Genomic DNA, 20,676 nt, shown 5'->3' with positions numbered 1-20,676 from the left:
TGAGGCTGCGGGCGCTGCGGGATCCGTGAAGACGGCGGCTGCACCCCCCGCCATCCCGGAGCGCACGCGGCCGCCGGGGCTGCGGGACCAGGGACCTATCCGCCCGCGGGCCGCCCCGGAGCGGGCCTCCCGGCCCCGCCGTCCGGCGCCCCCCGGCCCGCTGCCGCCGCCAGCCCGCCTGCTCTCCCTGGAGTCCGGGACATGAACGGCTACGGCTCCCCCTACCTGTACATGGGCGGCCCGGTGTCACAGCCGCCGCGGGCGCCCTTGCAGCGCACGCCCAAGTGCGCGCGCTGCCGCAACCACGGCGTGCTGTCCTGGCTCAAGGGCCACAAGCGCTACTGCCGCTTCAAGGACTGCACCTGCGAGAAGTGCATCCTCATCATCGAGCGGCAGCGGGTCATGGCCGCGCAGGTGGCGCTGCGCCGGCAGCAGGCCAACGAGAGCCTCGAGAGCCTCATCCCGGACTCGCTGCGCGCCCTGCCCGGCCCCCCGCCGCCGGGGGACGCCGCCGCCGCCGCCGCCGCAGCCCCGCAGCCGCCGCCGACCTCGCAGCCGTCTCAGCCGCCGCCGCCGCGGCCCGCCGTGGAGTTGGCTGCGGCCGCCGCGCTGCGCTGGGCCGCCGAGCCCCAGCCCGGGCCGCTGCAGGCGCCGCTCGCCAAGCCAGGTAAGAGCGTCTGCCGGGCGCGGGCCGGGCGCGGCGCGTGGGCGAAAACTTCGCAGCGGCCGCGGCGGCTTGGCCCGGGGGAGGCCCGCAGGAAGCGTTCGGGCCTCGCCGCCCACCTCTCGCCAGGCCGGTTCTTATTCTCCGGGCGCAGGCCGGCCTTCAGGCTGGACCCGGAGCAGGTGGAGCCCAGGCACCTGCCGGCAAGGTGCCTCGGGCGAGCCAAACGGCGGGACTGGGCGTCGGGCTCGCCAGACGCCTTCCCCGGGGGAACGTGGCCGCTCCAGCCGGTAAATAAAGAGGTCGAAGCAGGACCACGTTAAAACCCGCGCGGGCACACACCCCACTGCGCGGCCGGGCTTTTCTGGCTGCGGGTACAGAGGGCCTCGCCTTTGGAGGTTGGGACAGGTAGGTGCAGGGAACTGTAGCCTAGGCCAAGGCTTGGCCAGCCTGAGCTGGGCGTGCTTCTCCGGCCCAGGGAACTGGAGTGAACCCGAAGCCTTTCTAGTAAGGCCCTGTGGCTTCCAGCTTCTTGCGATGTGTTGAAGGAAGCCCTATTTAGAAGCTTAGTAAAAAGGGCCAGAAAGCTTCCTGAAATGGTAGCGGGAGACCCCGAATCTGGCGCACCCAGCTCTTGCGGAGCTGCTCAGATCTTTTAAGGCCATTCCTCCGGCCGCCCTCATTGGTCTCTGTGGTTTAAAGAAATACAACTAAAGCTTGTCCTACAGTGGAGAAGGACACCTCTGCCCAGCCCTTTCCCCGGTTCTGGGCGGATGTGGTGGTGGGCCCCTTGCTACTAAGCGGCGGCTTTGAAGAAAAGCCTCTCTCACCTCCACTTCCGAGGTCTCCTCCTCTGCGGTGCTGCAGAGTGAGTCTGCCCAGAGTCCTGGAGGTGGGCATATTCCCACAGCCCACCTCCCCGCTTCCATCTGCTTCCTTCCTCCGGCCCTGCAGACCCCAGTTGAGTCTCTCTCCTCCTCCTGGGGAATCTCTGGCTTGCTGTCCTTGCCAGCCGAGTGCTCCTGTGATTTTAGGCTCTTGGAATTCAGTGGACGTGTGTTTGATGTTCCCTTGGACCGGGCCGAGGGTACACAGGTAAAAAGCCCATCTTCCCAGGAAGCGAGTAGGGGCTATACTGAAATTTGGAGAGGACAGGCCCTAGAAGGCCCAGAGCCCTCTTGTAGGTAGAGCTGTGATAGAGATTCTGCCTACACCCCGCCCCCCCCCGAAATACATTAGCCCTGGCTTTTGGAGAGATGCTTTTGGGAGCACTGGACTGCTGTGTGGAGCTGAGGAGATGCAGACTCGCTGGTGAGTTGATAGGCAGCCTGGACGGCGCAGGTCGGTCTGCTGTCCTGTTGCTCAGTTACGCTCTGCAGGCCTGAAGCGCTGAGAATATCTACGTGAAGAGTACGACTGGGCGTTTTGTGCACAGAGGACAGTTTGCTGAACATGGATTTTTGTGGATATTTAACCCCAAGTAGGGTATAAGGGTCTGTGTGAGTACTGAGCACCCCCCACCCCCCACGCCTCGGCAATCTTTTGTCCGTCTCATCTCTTTGTATTTATACATTTGCCATAGAGGAATGGGAGGCGAGGAGAAAGAAGATTCAAGAAGATTCTTTTTGCTTTTCTCCTTTAAGTTAGGACAAGTAACTAGGAGGGTTGTGGCCCAGTTCTAGAAGCTGACCCATGCCGGTAACTTTTCTTAACCTTTCCATTTCCAGTTTCCCTGTCTGGGTCGCCCCGGTGGCAGAACAGGAGCCGGCCCTGCGTGGCAGTGTGTGGCCATGTGCCCAGCAGCACCCCAAGGGCATTGGGTTCTGGAGTCTTTGTCCAAGAGGGGATTCTTTCACACCCTGCGCTCTTGAAACCAGTCTTTGGGATAGCCAGAGTTCAAGGTTTCTAAAGAGTTGCAAAACCAAAACAACCAAGGGAGGAGGGGTCTTGAGAGCCGGAAGGAAGGGGAAGGCGGGGTAGAAGCTGCCGTAGCCAGCTTTGGGGGAATAAAGGAGGGAGACCATTCAACTGGAGAAACCAGCCTTGGTGCGCTCTCTTTTACTCCACACCAATTATTTGGGGATCGCCTGAGCCTTCCGAATTGAAAACAAGTAACTGAACAGGAGACTAGGCTTTGGGGGACCCGAGCCATCAGGAACCAAAAGCCCAGTTTCCAGCTCCTCAGGCTGCATATTTTGCACATTCTTTTATATAACTTTTGTTCTCTTCTTTCAATCGGTTCGACCCCCTAATTCCATGCTTTTAAAAAATAGCCAATCACCAATCCAAAGGTGGGAGGAGGCAGGAAAAGAACAGATAATTATTTCCCATTAGGAAGGCGAGCCTACAGGTGCATTGCTTTATATGGAGGAAGCCCATTTGGGGTTTAAGTCAGGGAAAACTGTCTAGTGTGAAGACCCGTTGCTGTGTGTATTACACCTTTTTGCAGCTGTTCTGTAATGTATTTGTATGTAACATGCTATGCGTATTTAGCAGCGAATCAGATACTCCTGAACAAGTAGCTCACTGCATTTAGAGAAGTAAGTGACGCTCTATTAGAATCGTAGGTCCACGTGTACAATAAGTTCACAGACCATTAGGAATCTACATGTCGGCTGGCACATTATAGAGATGTGCTTGTTTGTGATATCTATATCAAAAATGCCGTTGGTTCTTTCTGCAAAGGGCCTCTTCAGTACATAGCTATGGCGACATTGAATACAGACTCAGGAGTCTTTCCCTCTCCAGAAATCCTTGAGAAACCCGCTTGCCCTAGAGAAGGGTACATTTCTTGGGCACCGCTGGAGGAAAAACGCCCCGTTGGGGGAGTGACTCGTTCACACCACAATTCAGTTGTGTTGCGCAAAGAAATCTCTATCCCAAAATTCCGCTACAGATTCTTTAAAGGAGTGGGGGTTGTTTTATCTAACAGTGGAGTACGCTGAGCATCCCTTTCAATGTGGCGGTGGCTTTAAGGAGAATTTTCCTACTCTAATGTTATTGCTTCTAGTTCCGGATTGGAGCCTTCTTTTTTCCTTCTGGGTGTAATTTCCCTTGCTCCTTGATTATCGCCTATGACTGGCCTCATATTATTAGATTTTGATCGAGCCCCAAATTCTAATTTAAGCTTCTTTATACGACTGACTCACCTATTCTCCTAAATTCCCTCTTCATCCTCTTCACCCTCTCCCCTCCCCCCCCATGAAAGTATCATGGGAAGTGTGAACTTTTTTCAGCTCTTAGTGTATCTGAGTCAGCAGCTTCAACCAGCCAAGCCAGCCTTTCAGGACGTGGGCTCAAGAGCTGAGGAAAGTTAAGGGTCACGACCAAGGTGAGGAGCTAAAGTTACATTCTTGTGTTCTCATCCCTTCCCCCACCCCCAGCTTCTCCCCCTCCCCAGGAGCGTGTCCTGGGTACCCTGGGGCTGTGCAAGGAAAGACCCGTGGTTATAGATTCTTCCTACATTTGTCTACAAAGTAAATCGTACACAAGTTCTTTAAAATGTTCTTAAAGGAAAAGAAATAAAAAACAGCATATTTGGTTAGGAACAGAAGAACAGAATCAGGTAGGAATGTAGGAACTCCTTTTCTGTGTGTTTCTCCTGAAAAGGAGCAAACAAGAGACCTACAAGGAGAGAAGTAAGGAGATTGTAGAAAACTGTCTTTATTTAGTTTTATCTCCTGCTCGGCACCTCTTAGCAACTTAATGCCGGCTCTGTGCTTTTTTGCTCCAGCTTGATTGAGTCCTGTCCCGTCTGCTTCCTAATATTTAATTGTACTTTAATTTTTTTTTTTTAAGAAGAGATAGACGCACCTGCAAGTGTAATGATTGTTACCCGATCACCGGTCCCCGGCCAGAATGGGAAACCCTGGTGATTATAGACTAGAAGCAAACGAAAAAGCGAGAAAGACTTCAAAGTCATTCATGAAGTGTAGTTATGAATTAAAAAAAACGGGGGGGGGGTCTGGTTATTTAAGACGGCTTGATTTGGGGCGAGGAACCCGACTCATAATAGCCCTTTGAAACACAAAAACCGACCAAATGCAGAGGTTCAAGCGGTCCCGTACTCGTGGCCTCTTGCAAACCTTTCCCCTGGGCTGGTGCAGGGGTGGGACGCAGGACGCACAGCTGCCGGGGGGCGCAGCAGGTGCCGACGGTGGGCCGGGGCAGCGTCCCGGAGGGGGACCCCCCCCCCAGAGGCACCTACGCCGGGGCTTTCCTCTCCCAGGGGAGCGGAGCGGGAACCCAAGAAAGGCGTGCGCCGCGGCGGGGCGGCCGCCCTGGGCCGCTGGCCCCTAGCACGCGATCCCGGTCCCGGGGGGACTGCAGGCGGCGGCTCCGGCCCGCTCCCAGGCCCGCTCCCAGGCCCGCCCCGGCTTCCCGGGCCGCCTCGGGGGCCGCAGGCTCCCTCCCGGCTCACGCGAGGGCCGCGAGGGCAGGGCCCAGGAGCTGCGCGCTGCAGGGGCGGGAAGCCGGCGGCCCCTCCGCGCCCTTCCCGCTCCCTCCCTGCTGCCTCCCCAGCTTCGGTGGGTTGCCAGATTCAGCAACAACAAAAAAAGCGCAAATAGGCAAACAAACAAACAAACAAAAAATAGGATGTCAACTATTGCCCGGGGCATCCTTCGACTAAAACACTTTTTCATTATTCATCTGAAGTTCAAATTTAACGGGGCGTCCTGCCGTTTTGTCCGGCAACCCTAAACCCAGGCAGCGCCCCCCCGCAGGGCGCCCGTCGGGGTGGGGGTGGCTCCGGCGCGTCCGCCAGCTTCTCTCTCTCCGTGGGGCCCCTCGTGTCCCTCTTGCGGCGCCCAGGACAGGGCTGGCAGGAAAGAGAGCGCGTTTTCCGCGTCTGGGAACCGCAGGTCCACTGCCCTCCGGGAAAGAATCCCCCCACCCTATCTCACTCCTCTGGGTTATAAATCTGGCGGACAGCCGGGCTCTCGACTTACAAGACCAACTTTTCTTTTCCCTGATGGATGAAGTCCCGGGTTTAAAAGATTACAGTAATCACCGGAGGACAGTGTAAATCGAATCTGATAGCAATAACTTTCGGGGAAGGTCAGGCTGAAGTGAAATGTTACCAAGCAACAGGCGTTTTGTTTGCAAAATACAATCAAAGAGCATTGATGAGAAATTCTTTGCTTCAGGCAGTCAGCACTTTCTGCTAACAGCTTTACAGAGAGAAAGTGAGTAAATCTTCATAAATCAACGTCCCCGGAGGACTTGGAGCCCCTTTCTGGAAATGTTGCGCTTCTTTCTGACAGGGGTGGAGGATGGAGCTCTGAATCTATTTGCCTGCCCGCCTGCCTCCACTGTCCCTCTGGTCCCCTCTTCCTCCCCTCTTGTTTTCCTCCTTTCTTTGGCTTTTTAACCTGTTCTGGCTCCTTGGGTCTCTGGATTTCCAGGTCTCCTCCCATGTGGCCCTCCCGGCAAAGTGGGCCTTGAACTGGGGTACACGTGGGTGCTCACGGCAGAGATCAGGGCCTGAGTAGTGAACAACTGATCATCCCAGGTCCTTCACCCTGGAATTATGTCCTGTCACTCTCCAGGGTCCCACAGGCTTTAGGGAATCATCCCCTTGTCTGGGCCCTGCAGACTTCTCCAAAGAAACTAAGGGGAAAGGAAAACCTCTGTGGGTTTTTTGTTTCCATTTTATTTTATAATTAAACAGCTATTTAAAAAATGAGCACAATCAACTACTTAACAGTATTATGGAAAACAGAACATTCGGAATGGGTCAGTTCTTTACTGAATCTCTAATCTCTCTCTCTCTTTTTTTTATTGCAATGACTAGGCAGGTGTACATTTTACGAAGCTGGGATTGGTCTTCTGCTTCCCCCCTCACCGTTTATTTTATTAGTTCACTATGAATGTTTGTTGCAACCGTGTCTCTACATGGGAATGTTTGCAGCAGTATGAACGCTATGAATACACCGTAGTCTGCCCAGCTGCTGGCCTTTGAGTTACTGGCTATGTTTCAGTGTAAAATTTGACCAAACACGCAGATAACGTGGAAATTTTACAGAAGAGTTAAACTGTGAGCCTCTCAGTGGCCAAGAGGCAATGTTTTGATCAGCTCTGTATAATCTTACCTAATACAGTGTCTGGGCACATAGTAAGAGACGTAAGGGTTTTTGTTAAATGGTTGAATGAATAGCCAGCTGCATTTTTATCCGTTCCGAATAAACATGGAGATTTATAGGCCATTTTCCTCCTGCTTCTTGAAAATTGTTCCTGAGTCAACGAAGGGGTCAAAACTAAATTTTTGCAAGACATACAAGTCCACAGTTGCAAGCCTTATTTCCTTAAGTTCTGACATTTCTATACCAATGTTCCCCCCAAATATCGATCCCAAGGAACCATCCTGTGTTGTTAATGATTTTTTAAAAAGCAAAGCATGACAACTTGTACTTTTCACAAGTCCCCCCATCCCCCAACCCAGGAAGAAAAGGAAAGATTTTCCACTGATATTCATTCCCTGCTGTACTTTATGTTTTCAGCCACTCAGGGTTTTGTTTTGTTTTGTTTTGTTTTTTATGATTCAGCACTTCTAGTGTGAAATAAAGATAACAGAAAATGTAAAAAAGTGTGTCTCCTGTTAGCATTCTGACTGGGTATTGGTCTCTTCTAGAAGCCCAGTCCTGCCTGGGCTCCTTCCTGTCCTTGCTGTAAGATTTGTGTGTTTGGAAAACGACCCATCAGGCAACAGTTAGAGGTGTGTCCCCCAAAGCTCAAGTCAACAGAAGAGGACATACAATCCATGTTCCAAAATGTGTGACATGATTTCAAAAGGGAAAAAAAAAAAAAAAGTCCAGTGACTTTTGTACTAGGAAACATTCCTCTCTATGCCAATGTTTTTGTGTTTTCATTCAAGATAATATTTTGTTTTTGTAGATATAATTGGATTGAATGGATAAAACCCACCACATTTAAGTCTGAAAGATTCTCCATTTTTATGTGTATGTTTATTTCATGTATGTGGTAGGCTTCCCCAAAATATTTGAAATGAATACCTAGGGTTTTTTTTTTTTTTTTAATGTAGAACTACATTTTCATATAAAAAAGTCCTCTAAAGGAGGAAAGATTTTGCCAACTGTAGTTTTAGATTGTGTGAGTGTTCAGTTCCTCTCCCTAGTCTGTACCCAAAGGGAAAAAGAAGTCTTGTAGCTATTTTCAGGCTTATGTATGTATTTTTTGAAGTTGGTAGCATTATTGTTGATAGAAAAAATTTCCTTCTTAATCGAATATCTACTTCTTCTACATACTTTGACCTGAGTGAAGGGTTTCGTTCATGGGTGGCTAGGAATATTTCTCTATCATGAAAAACATGAACTTGAAGAGTGAGTAGTAAGGTTTTTCAAATACCTGAATGCTTAAGCATTAGAAACAGCAGATTGGATCACTTTCAGTAGGTGATTTGGAATCTCAGATGCAACTGATTTCTTTCTACTTTTTGACTAGTAGGTCTGGCTTTCTGCACCCATATGCCAGGGGGTAAAAACGTTATCAGCTGGAGTATATTCTTACTCCCTGTGTTCTAGGAATTAGGGTGTCAGTTTCCAGAAGAAAGAGGGTAAAGTGTTTCGGGGACTATTTCCCTTTTCATTCTGTTGGTTGGCAGCGTCACATTTCTGCATCTAGAAAGGCCTTTGTGTTCTAAACCAACATGAACATTTTATAAAGTTCATTTAGGAAAATAAAAGCTAGAGATGTAAAGCAACGCCTGTTATTAAATGACATGTTATCACTGGGCTCGAAAGCCACCCTCTATAATTACTTGTGACAGTCTGTATTTATAGAATAATGTACAGTACATCTAGTTTAGGTCTAACAGTACAACCGATGGTGGATCGTGCCACAAAATCGCACGGGCTCCACACTCTGCCCTTCAGAAATTAAGGTGGTGACGTAGGATTCTTGGCACAAGGTGAGAGGTTAGTCTTCCCTTGTCCAGGTTTGCAAGCCCAACAGCCTGGGCTGTGAAGAGGGATTCTGCTCACCGGACAGTCTGGGGCAAGACTTCATGGGCTGCTCAGGTGCACAAAAGCCTTGCTGTGCCCTACTCCTTGGTTCCTTCAAGGTCTTCTGTCCGCCCTTGGAACACAGGATGAGCAGTACTGAGCCCAGTTGCTTGGAATGCCCTGAATTTGTAGATTTGATTCCTGGGACACCCGCTTAACCTCTTTACCATGTGGCCATAGCCTGGACACCAAGCTGGAGAGGCCAATCACCCCAAAACCTGAGAAGAGAGTGTGGATGAGTCAGCACCATCCACCACCACCACTCCCTGAGAAGTAACCAGAAACACGTGCTGCTCGGGGCATGCCACCATAGCAGGGGCAACGGGGGACGCCAGAAAATCAGCCAGGCAGTGGTGTTTGCAGTCTGGGGGTTCCCAGCTGGTGAACAAGGCTGGCCCCCATATAAGATTCTGCTGTGCCCTCGTCTGCAGAACAGACACATAGGTACCAAGGTGGAATTTTTATTGTCAGATTTAGGGTCCTGTCATCCAGGATCCAGTGGATTGGGGTAGTATATCCTTTGCCGTTTTGAAAAAATAATAATAATACATTTTCATAATGGGGGATGTGTCAGATTTGCCAGAACATCATTCTCTGGCTGAACCTCTGCTCTTTGAATCACTTTCTTCTGGAGTGTTCTGTGGAAGAGTGAATTTGGTGATAGACCTCAACACATTTTCCACAAATGTTTTCAGTGTTTGCAGCTCATCCAGGTGGGAAAAATTATCTTTTTTTTTTTATTTATTTATTTTTTAAAGTAAACTCTACCCTTAATGTGGGGCTTGAACTCACTAGCTGGAGATCAAGTGTCACATGCTGCATGGACTGAGCCAGCCAGACACCCTGAGAAGAATGATCTTTTAAAATAGGAAGCCATCTTTAGGTTCACTCATTCAAAAAACAGCTAAGTTTTGAGCTTCCTAGCTGTACCTTTTATTTCCTAGAAGAACCAATTGTTTCTCTTTCCAAAAAAAAAAAATCTCACCATCCCTTACACTGCTTTGATACTGTGTGTCGTATTTCTTTCTATCTCTCTTTTTTTTAATTGTGGTAAAACACACATACTATAAAATTTACTATTTTAACCATTTTTAGGGGTACAATGTAGTGGCATTAAGTATCTTCACAATGTTGTACCACCACCACTATTGTCCATTTCCAGAGCTTTTTCATCATCTGAAAGCCCTATACCTGTGACTCACTAAGTCTCAGTCCCTCCCCACCCCCCTCGCCACCCCAGCCCCTAACGATCATTCCACTTTCTGTCTGTGAATTTGTCTATTCTAGGTACCTCATCTAAGTGCAATCATAGAATATTTGTCCTTTTGTGGCTGACGTATTTCACTTAGCATATTTTAGGTTCGTCCCCATCATAGCATGTGTCAGAATTTCATTCCATTTTGAGATTACTATTCCATTGTATGTATGTACATATTCTTTATCCATGGACACCTGAGTTGCTCCCACCTTTAGGCTGTTGGAGATGATGCTCCTATGAACCTTTGTGTACAGTATGTATCCTGTTGGATAGGAAGCAAGTTCTTTCTGGCTGTGTTTGCTTTTCTCCGTGCACATGCATCTTATCTGCCCAACGAGATAATAAATCCCACAAGTTTAGGACCAGTCTTAAACTTCCTGGTATTTTTCACCTCCTTTTTTTCTGTTTCCTTCAATATCTTGTATATTACAGGGATACAACTACTTGATACTGATAAGAATAGGTAAGGAAAGCTGAAGTTAAATCTAAAAACCCTGTTTAGAGGTACACAGTATTTAAAGCATAATTTTATTTTATATTTACCTGGGGCGTGTCTTTGACTCGTTTCTCCAAGCTCCACTGAGCAGGGGCAGAAGTCCAATTGTGTGTTGAGGTCAGTGCTGGGTGAACGCACCGTCCCTGTCCACTCATTTTCAAGTGTTTAATAACAGAGAAACTGCCAAGAGGTACGCATGGAGTCGTGAGTCAGGAAAATGTAGATAGATCTAGCTGATTAGAGTGTGGATCTGTAGAAGCTTTTTTGTTGTTCTTCTCTTTTGGATTAGGAACAAATACCAGGTTCACTCAGGAGATGACCTCTGGGTCCCTTGTTCTGGGGAGTTGCAGGAGGGAAGATGTCAAATGTCTCTTACAAAAATAGGTCTTCTGCACGTCTCAGAGGTGTTATAGAAAGCCAAGTTGGCTTAATATTGCGGGCTGCAGATGATCCCCACATAGAAACCTTGCAGTAGTTTACTTAAAATGCACATTTGGGATAAGTGTGAATTTGTATCAGACTTATGACTGCCAGTTGCACCGATAGTTTAAGCCTATTTTAAAATGCATTTATCTTTGCTTGGCACATACGTATTGCTTTGTGAAGAATCAACGTTTTGTTTTTCCATTATATTGAAGATAAATCCCACATTAGAAGAATGTTCCTAAATGGGCCTTTGTTTAAGGCTTTTAAAGTAAACAACAACAAATTGGAGGAGGAAGATTTTTGAAGGTGCTGTGATGAAATTTCACTGGCTGGCTTTCTAAATATCATCAGGTGTGCCCCCAGAGAAGGCGACAATGAAGCTATTCAGGCTGGGCAGCAGAAAACACAGGCCGACCAACTGTTTACACCCTGACAACTGGGTCAGTAATAATTTCCATGTTTAGATCAGTTACATTGGCTTTGAGGAGAGACAGCTAGTCAGTGTTTTCAAAAGGATAAAAACCTACCTGCATATAGCATGTTAATAAAGAATATGTTCTTTTATTATAAAGGTCTGTTGGTATTTCCCACTGCAAGGAAATCCAGTCTACTCCCTTCTGCGTGCTTAGCGCTGTAATACTAGCCCTTTGGGGGCTAATGTCTTAGGTCAAAATGTTAAATTTGTAGCTGCTTTAGTTCACAGCAAATCTCTGCTTTATTTTGGGAAACTTTTTCTTTCCTTTTGGTATAATTCAAGAAGGTATCTTTAAATCCTTTCCATGAACCTTACTAATAAAACAGTTCATGAAACAGTTTCACCTCTTTACACCCATGGTCCTGGAGTTATGGGCACCTTGTTTCATGGACGGGTCATGCCCCCTGTGCAGTTTGACACATCTCTCCAGCCATTTCCTTCCTGTCCTGCGACCTGCCCCACCATCCAGAATTCACAGCTGGTTTTACTTGCCCCTCTAGTGCAAGTTGCAGGCGACCGAGTGGAGTCTGTCGGTCCCTGGAGTGGCTTTGTAAGAAAGATATCGATGCAGAGAGGCTTCTTTCTGGTAATTCTATTGATTATTGTACATGATAACCTGAGGAAACATAGGACTAGTTCACAAGACATATGTAACGCAAAATCTGGAAGTGGATTTAAAATATGAAAGTCCCCTTCTATGGATATATGGGTCGTGAGCCAGCTGATGATGTCCCTAGGTGACACCAGCCACCTCACTTGCAGAAAAGGAGCCAGAAGACAAACCCAAGCTCATTTTCCCGTTCTTCCCTGGGCTGCGTTTGTTCCTAGACCTACAGAGGGTCCCTATTTAGATCGTCACTGCTAATGACAGCTACATCGTTTGTGGTTATAGATATCATATCCCTGTTCTGTGTTCAAGGCAAGCTTCTCTGCGCACATTAGCCTGAGAAATCACTCCAGTTTCTAGATTTTTGTTTAGTCTTTTTTTTTCCCCCACATTCGCCAATGAGGTGGTTTGGATTCTTAAAAGGCTTTCTGGGGGAGGGGCGGGGCGGCGCCTGGCGGGCTCAGTCCTAGAGCACGAGACCCTTGATCTCAGGGTCATGAGTTCAAGGCTCACATTGGGTGTAGCGATGACTTAAGAAAGAGAGAAAGAAAGATAAAGAAAGGCGTCCAGTGTGTTGGCACCCACCCAGTCGCATTCCCCCTTCCACGTCGCCTGTGTGGGGCTCTCTCCCGAGCACATCTGTTCCTCTTTACGCACACCAGGAAAGGATTAACCCAGCTGTCTCTGCTTTTCAGATTTGACGGAAGAACGGCTGGGGGACAGCGGCTCAGCCGACAACACGGAGACCTTCAGCGACAAAGACGCCGACCAGAGGAGCTCCCCGGATGTGGCCAAAAGTAAGGGCTGCTTCACCCCCGAGAGCCCCGAGATCGTGTCGGTGGACGAAGGGGGCTACGCGGTCCAGAAAAACGGAGGCAACCCGGAGAGCCGCCCCGACAGCCCCAAGTACCACGCGGAGCAGAACCACCTGCTGATCGAGGGCCCCTCGGGGACGGTGTCCCTGCCCTTCAGCTTGAAAGCCAACAGGCCGCCCCTGGAAGTGTTGAAAAAAATATTCCCCAACCAGAAGCCCACGGTGCTGGAGCTCATCCTGAAGGGCTGCGGCGGGGACCTGGTGAGCGCCGTGGAGGTCCTGCTGTCCAGCCGCTCCTCGGGGTGCGCGGCGGCCGACCGAACTGCGGCCGAGCCCGAGGGGCTGGTGCTGCCCCCCAACGGGCACATCTTTGAACACAGCCTGAGCTCCTACCCCCTCTCCTCCTCCAAGTGGTCCGTGGGCTCGGCCTTCAGGGTCCCGGACACGCTGAGGTTTTCCGCCGACTCTAGTAACGTTGTCCCCAACCCCCTGGCCGTGCCCCTGCAGCATCCCTTCCCGCAGCCGCCCCGGTACCCGCTGATGCTGAGGAATACTTTGGCGAGGAACCAGTCGAGCCCCTTTTTGCCCAACGACGTCACCCTGTGGAACACCATGACCCTGCAGCAGCAGTACCAGCTGAGGTCCCAGTACGTGGGCCCCTTCCCCACTAACTCGGCCAGCGTCTTCCGAAGCTCGCCTGTCCTCCCCGCGCGCGCCGCCGAGGACCCCCGCCTCTCCATCCCCGACGACGGCTGTCCCATGGTGGCGAAGCAGTCCATTTACACCGAGGAGGACTATGACGAGAGGTCCGACTCCTCAGACTCTAGAATACTCAACACATCCTCCTAAAGTCGCTCCCCGCTGGGTGGTGTGACCAGGTGACGTTTTCTGTGCATTTGAAACCCCGGGGGCACCCCCCCCTCCCGCGAGGAGAGGCCACATCCTGTGTATACCCTTTCCTTCTGTTTGACAAAGTGACTGCTTGATTCTATACCTTAGCAATAAAAAAAATAACTTATTTAATTTCTTGCACTTCATTGGAAAATGCCAAATAGCTCTGCTCTGTGGCTTTAGTGCTGAATGTTTGTTGTGAAAGAGAGTCTAATGCTAAGAATAGTCTTGGGAAAGCCGGGTCTGCGCAAGATTTATTTGGGGATGGAAAGCTGAGGGTCAGCTTTGCTCCCAAACTCAACCCGGAATATCCGAGAAAATGGTATGCTTGAATGTGGTTTCCCAAAAGAGGGTTCCTCAGGATATGTAAAAGCGAAAGCAAGTGGTTCCGTTGCAAATGGACTATAAACAGGGACCTTATATTCTTATGCTAAAAATCCTTCTTGCATTTTAGAGAGAGACTGCACTTAGGAATAGAGTGATCCGCTCACATGCTTATTTAAGCTTGGACAGTTTTCAGAGACAAACTCCATTAAGAATTCTTCTTCTCACAGGGCTGAATTGAAACATGCGTGATGTCAATGTAAATCCAATCACAGCTGTGAACTGCATGAAATGTATTGTGAAATGAACACAAGATTAAGCTTTGTCAGGTTAATGTAGCATGCTGAGGACTCTAGAAAAAAAATAAACTAAGGAGACCATCTTCGTTTATGTCATTTCTACTTGTGGAAAGAGGATCTCTAAAGAGAGAAGCTTGATGTGAGAGCTACTTCCTAGCGCACGGATGAGGAATCAAGGGATCAGTGGAATGGGACATTCCTTGAGAAAAATGAATGGCAAAGTTTGGGGGCTGCATTCAGAAAGACTGGGAATTTTTGTTTAAGAATAGAGCTCAGTTCAGTCCCTCCACTCATTCATTTAATTCTTCAGCAGATATGTATGAGGGCCTATGTGTAAGAGAATGTGTAAGAGAATGCTTTTTGTCTATTATCCAAGTCACCTGTCCACGAGTCCAAGATAAGCGGGGATGATAACGGAGAGTCCCATTAAAGAATAAAGTAAAACGAAACAATTTACAACGTGAGGAGTAAGTAAAGTACTTAGCACTGTACCTGACATAGAGAAAGCCCTTGAGAAAATGAGAGCTATGATTACTTTTAATTAAGCTCACCTTTTGCATTCTTGCTCAGGTATTTTAAAAAGAGAGTTTTCAAATAATACTCAGTGGTGCCCACAGTAACCACTTCTCTTGCTGTGTCCATTCTTCAAAGTGCTTGAAAGCAAAGAGGACTGCTTAAGTCAGACAATAAACTTACAAAGTGAGAGGGAAAGTAAGAAAGCAAATAAATAAAAGCCTCTGCATGACGAGGATGCAGAAAGAGCTCCCAATTTGAGAATAAGTCTGGAAGGGCTCTTGAGTCTGGAAGGGAGAAGGGCAAATCCTCTTGGCCTGAGATACTCCCTCAGCTGAGGGACAGGAACTCCTATCAGCTGCCAACCACTCTTGGGATGCGTCCCAGGGGGATAAAAAAAAGATACTTACAACAAAAATCTCATCTTTATTTCTATAGGACACTTTGGGAATGAGAATCTTTGGGGAAAAATTCATATTATTTGGACTAATATGTATTTCATGCACATAGGTACCTACCAGTGAGTTTAAAAGTAAATACTATTGTTGTTAGGATTGTATTTTGACATTAGCATATATGTCAGGGAAGAAAGCGAGGGAGTGTAGAAGAAAATAATTGGACCCCTGTTTCTAAAGACCCACGTCTGGGATATTTTATGTGGTGGTGATGGGCTAATGTCTGGGCCTACCTAGGACAAGTGTATTTCCCAAGGTATGTTCGTCTCAGAAGCTTATGTGCAATCATTTAACAAGCACCAGTGGTAACAGATCCCCTGTGAGCCCGGGGTGCTACGAAATTTGTCTTCAGCTCTTACTACTTCAGGCTGAACTACCCGGATTGAGCAACACTCGCCCTAAGATGCAGTGTCTTTACAGCATGATTCCCACCCCCCCACCCCCGCCCACAGATCACCAAACTCACAGACTCCTTGTGACAACGGCCAGCAACATGGACTTATCTGTAAGGCAGCGAACTCCTAGGCTAGTGCGGGTATGTTTGATCCTCAATGTAATCTTCTGAAGCAGGATATATTTATTTTAAGGGGGGGGTAAGTGTGGTCCGGGGTCAGATGGGAGAAATTGGTTCAGATCCTATGTCCTTTGTCCAGCAGTCAGTTTTGCTTCCTCTGCTGTCCTATGGCCTGAGCCCTCTCCTAGATTTGAGCTCAGCTCTCAAAGACCATCCTGCTCTGACGTGTAGCCCACGGGCGCTCAGTTACTCACATAAAAGAGAAGAAATCAGCCAACTCCTTCTGGCTAAATCTCGTCTGTCACACAGACAAGTAACGGGGTGCTTGGCGGGTCACTTGTAGCCGGGGCAAGCCAGCCTTATGGAAAGTTAATCCACGTGAAACCGGGGCGCCTCTCTCCCCTTCTAGTGAGGACCTGCCAATTGCTCGTCTTAAATGCTTTGTTCATCTACGATGTGAGTGGGGGCGGGTTGGTCATATTCTACAGCGGTTTGTCTCTAAGTGTGATCCACGCACCCCAATGCTTCCCTTACTAGTTTGGATTCCTGGGCCCTGCTTGCTGAGTTCAGAATCTCGGAGAGCCTCAACACCTCCATTTTTATCGTCCTCGGCAGGTGACTCTTAAACTCACTAAGATTGGAGAACATCACATCCTTGGGTTTTCCTCTTAGACCTACGCCCAGTAAAGGAGCCGAGGGAGAGGTTTAAATGCCTACGTCCTCCACTCCTGCCCTCGACTTAGTTCACGTAACTTTAGAGGCAATGTTAACGTTTGAATTGAGTACACATTTGAGATCAGAAGTGCCTGTTTTTGGAAACCTTTGATTGGCAGAGCACCTGATCTTAGCATAAATGTGCTCCCCTTACCCTCAAGGGGAGTGCCACTTAAAGCTCCCGAGATTTTTCAGTGCTGCTGACCCTTAAGGTGTGCGTGATTCCAAGGTTACTAGTGACACCTGGAAGCAGGTTTTGCTTTGGGGCTGGAGCTTTGAGTTTTAAGACACATCAATAATTCCCTTCCCCCCTCCTAATTTTACTGAGATATAATCGACATAGAACATTGTGTGAGTTTAAGATGTATGAGGTGACGATTTGATAGGTGTATATATTGCAAAATGATTTGCACTGTAAGGTTAGTTAACACATCCATCACGTCACATAATTACGTGTGTGTGTGTGTGTGTGTGGCGAGAACATTTACCATCTGTTCTCTTAGTAACTTCCAAGCATACAGTGTAGAACTGTTAGAAAGCCACCAGGCAGGACATTGGATAGCCAGAACATCTTACGACTGTAAGTTTGTGTCCTTTGACCCACATCTCCCCATTTATCCCCACCCCCCCCCCCACCAATCCCCTGGCAAGCGTGATTCCACTCTGTTTCTGTGCATTTGGCTTTTTTAGATTCCATGTAGAAGCGAGATCACACAGTACTTGTCTTTTTGTGACTGGCTTATTTATTTCACTTAGTATGTGACATTTGCTTTATCTCTTGGTCTGTTGATGGACACTGAGGTTGTTTCCGTGTCTTGGCCATTGTGAATAATGCTCCAGTGAACATAGGATGGGGATACCTCTTCGAGATACTGATTTCATTTTCTTCAGAAATATACCGACAAGTGGCATTGCTGGATTATAGAGTATTTCTGTTTCTAGTTTTTTGAGGAGCTTCCATACTGTTTTCCATAGAGGCTGCACCAGTTTACATTCTCACCAATATTGCCCAAGGGCTCTCTTTTTTAAAAATGTAGTTTTGTTTTTTCAAAAGATCTTATTTATTTGAGAGTGAGCGCAAGCACAAGCAGGGGGAGTGGGAGGCAGCGGGAGAGGGAGAAGCAGACTCCCCGCTGAGCAGGGAGCCCGATGCGGGACTTGATCCCAGGACCCCGGGATCATGACCTGAGCCGAAGGCAGACACTTAGCAACTGAGCCACCCAGGCGCCCCTCAAGGGCTCCCTCTTCTCCTCATTCTTGCCAGCACTTAGTTTCTCTTCTCTTTTTCATAATAGCCCTTCTAACAGGTGTGAGGCGATGTCTTCCTGTGAAATATCAATGCTCTTGATGATGGGAAAAGCAAAAGTAGTTGCACAGATGTCTTGAGAAGCAAGGCATTTCTTAGCCAGGTACATGGCTGTGGTTGAAGTTAATAGCAGAGCGACTGGAGAGGTGACAGGGACCAGGAAGAAGGGGCAGGGATTCTGAGCCCCTGGTCCAGGCTCTGGCCATTAGCTAGCAGGCTTCTAAGAGCCTAAGAACATTTAAAATTTACAGAAAGAAACTGGACCAGAGGAGGAGTTATGCAGTGGGGGCAGTCATGTATCATGGGGTCTGCTCTTTAAGGGACTCATCGTCCAAGGTCCCCAAGTTGCCCTGTGGCTAGGTTGATGGGAGGCGACAGGAAGGGGGGCCTCCTGGGAACATTTGTTGGGTGCCCAGAACACAGGCGCTGATTGCCTTTGATCTGACATATTTGAAAAATGGACTTGATTTCAGGGCATACTGTTTCAGTCATTCATTCTTTATATGCGCATTTACTCAGCAGAAGTGAGTTGAAAATAAGATGGATGCTAAATTTATATGTTAATTTTAATATTGAAGCTATCCTATACTTGAAGAATAAGATCAATGCTTCATTTTCATTTCTTATGTGGTACTGAACGTTGTCATTACTGGGGAAAAAAAATCATTTCTGAGTGCATCCTCCCAAATTCCAATCTCAGAGGGCAGAGGAGGCTTGGAAGGGGCGATCTCGCCTCTTGCTGATGGTCTGTTCAGTGAGGCGCTTTTAGTGTCCGCACAGTATCATTTACTATTTCAGTGTGAAGGGTCAATAAAAAGGGTCATGGTTTTCCTCAAATTACAATGGAGTTTATTTACCGATCGGATTCTGAGGGTCGGCGGGGGTGTTAGGCCGTGCCAAGAGTTTCACATATCCCAGGGGCAAAGCCACCGGACTTAACCAGAAGTAAATTTAGTAGTTGCAGAAAAATTATACTCCAGAAGACTTGAGTCGTTGCTTGGTTGTTTTAGACCCTAGCCTCACACTTATACTGCAACTTCTTCTTCTTCTTCTTCTTCTTTTTTTTTTAAGTGAGCGCCACACCCATCGTGGAGCCCAGTGTGGGGCTTGAACTCATAACCTTGAGATCAAGACCTGGATGCTTAACCAACTGAGCCACCCAGGTGCTCCTACACTGCAATTTAAACATTCCAAAGGTCTCCCAGCTACACCAGGTGTAGACAGATGTGGGATGGCTTCTCTGGAGGGAGGGTTGGTGAGTGGGACTTGGGACCCAGGGCCACCATAGCGATCCGCATGGGCTCTGTCTCACCCACAGACTCCTGGCTCCCCGAGCCGGCCCTGGCCTTCCTCGTTGGCTTCTGCCTTCAGGGAGCGCCGGGTGACCTTGGCTGCCGTGGGTGGTTGTGCATGTTGTCTGTTGCCTGGCCGAGAGGGCAAGGGGGTGGGGCTCAGATCTGGAATGAGTGCTCTTTTCTGATTTACCAGAGCAGTAAGGGCACTGTTTTGGGAGGTGCCTTTTTCTACTTTGCAGGAAGGTAGAGTCAAGTGTAGCCGGCACTCTGGGGAGAGGTAGGGAGAAAGGAAAAGAGTGAATGGGTTGCAAGTGAGCAGCCTAAACATTCAAGGAATTAGCTGTGGACGCTGTTGATAAATCTTTGCCACCGCATCTCCCTCAGCCTGTCCCCTTGGAGGAAATGGGAGATAGTTTGGTCACTTAAAGTGTATAAAAATCTCACTCGGTGCATTTGAGATTAGAAAGGGAGATGTCAGGGGATGCCTGGGTAGCTTAGTTGGTTAAGCATCAGACTCTTGATTTCGGCTCAGGTCATGATCTCGGGGTCCTGGGATCGAGCCCCATGTCGGACTCCACGCTCAGTGGGAAATGTGCTTGAGATTCTCTCTCTCTCTCTCTCTCCCTCTGCCCCTCCCCCACAGTGCTTTCTCTCCCCTCCCCTAAAATAAAAAAATACCTTCAAAAAAAAAAAAAGAAAGAAAGAAAGAAAGGGAGATGTCAGAGAGGGAGGAGAACGAGCCTTTATTGAGCACCTACTGCTGGCATGTTTCTCAGCCTCCATTCTGACCCCAGGATGTCTCGAGGGTTGTCCCGGCTCTGAAATCAGCTCAGGCCACCAGCAGCCGGGCAGACAGATGTCATTTGGGGCTGCCTGAGTGGGCAACAGTGTATGGGAAACAAAGCTGAGGAATGACTGAAAATGCCCGCAGCAAGCCCTGAAAGATGCAGCTTCCTGTCTTCGGGAGCGCTCTGGGAACCAGCCCTCGGCCTGGCTCCAATACGGTCATATCCAAGGTTCACTGCAGACGCCGATTCTTCGAGAAACATACGCCTTGTGGTTTAGTCTTAAAGATAGTATATGTAAAGTTTTAAAAACTGGCATTTGGACATGATGCGTATTTAACTCCCTATTAAATGGAATATTCAATTTACCAGAGTACCCTGTATGTATGTCAGAAACATGTTCCAAAAATCTGTGTTTATACCCATAGAGAAAATTTTGTGGATCCAACATGATTTATTCAAATTAGCAATTCAAAGCACCTGTTGGATGTTATTAATTGGTTTAAAATATGTCTAGATCCAATCCAAATGCCAACTGATTTATTAAAAACAGGGGCGCCTGGGTGTCTCCGTCCGTTAAGCATCTGACTCTTGATTTTAGCTCAGGTCATGATCTCAGGGTCATGAGATCGAGCCCCACATTGGGCTCCATGCTGGGTGTGGAGCCTCCTTGAGATTCTCTCTCTCTCCCTGTCTCTCTCTGCCTCGCCCCCACACTCACGGGCACTCTCTCTCTCTCTCTCTGAAAAAAAACAAAACCAAAACCAGAAAATGCTACCCAGAATCCAGCACTTTCCAGAAGTAGTTGGGAGTTAAGGG

The 20,676-nt window shown here is 48.4% G+C and overlaps 1 protein-coding gene across 1 annotated transcript; it reads left to right on the top strand.

Annotated features, from left to right (window-relative positions):
• The first annotated feature begins 201 nt into the window (after positions 1-201).
• Positions 202-13,610, top strand: DMRT3 (doublesex and mab-3 related transcription factor 3). The gene is made up of 2 exons (XM_078062158.1): positions 202-667; positions 12,643-13,610. The coding sequence occupies exons 1-2, from the start codon at positions 202-204 to the stop codon at positions 13,608-13,610; spliced, it is 1,434 nt and encodes a 477-aa protein (XP_077918284.1).
• Positions 13,611-20,676: the final 7,066 nt, after the last annotated feature.

The sequence above is a fragment of the Halichoerus grypus genome, chromosome 14 (genome assembly GCF_964656455.1).
Source record: "Halichoerus grypus chromosome 14, mHalGry1.hap1.1, whole genome shotgun sequence".
In the NCBI taxonomy this organism is placed as follows: domain Eukaryota; kingdom Metazoa; phylum Chordata; class Mammalia; order Carnivora; family Phocidae; genus Halichoerus; species Halichoerus grypus.
The sequence above is the reverse complement of the archived record's forward strand: the minus strand, read 5'-3'. Positions and strand labels throughout refer to the sequence as shown.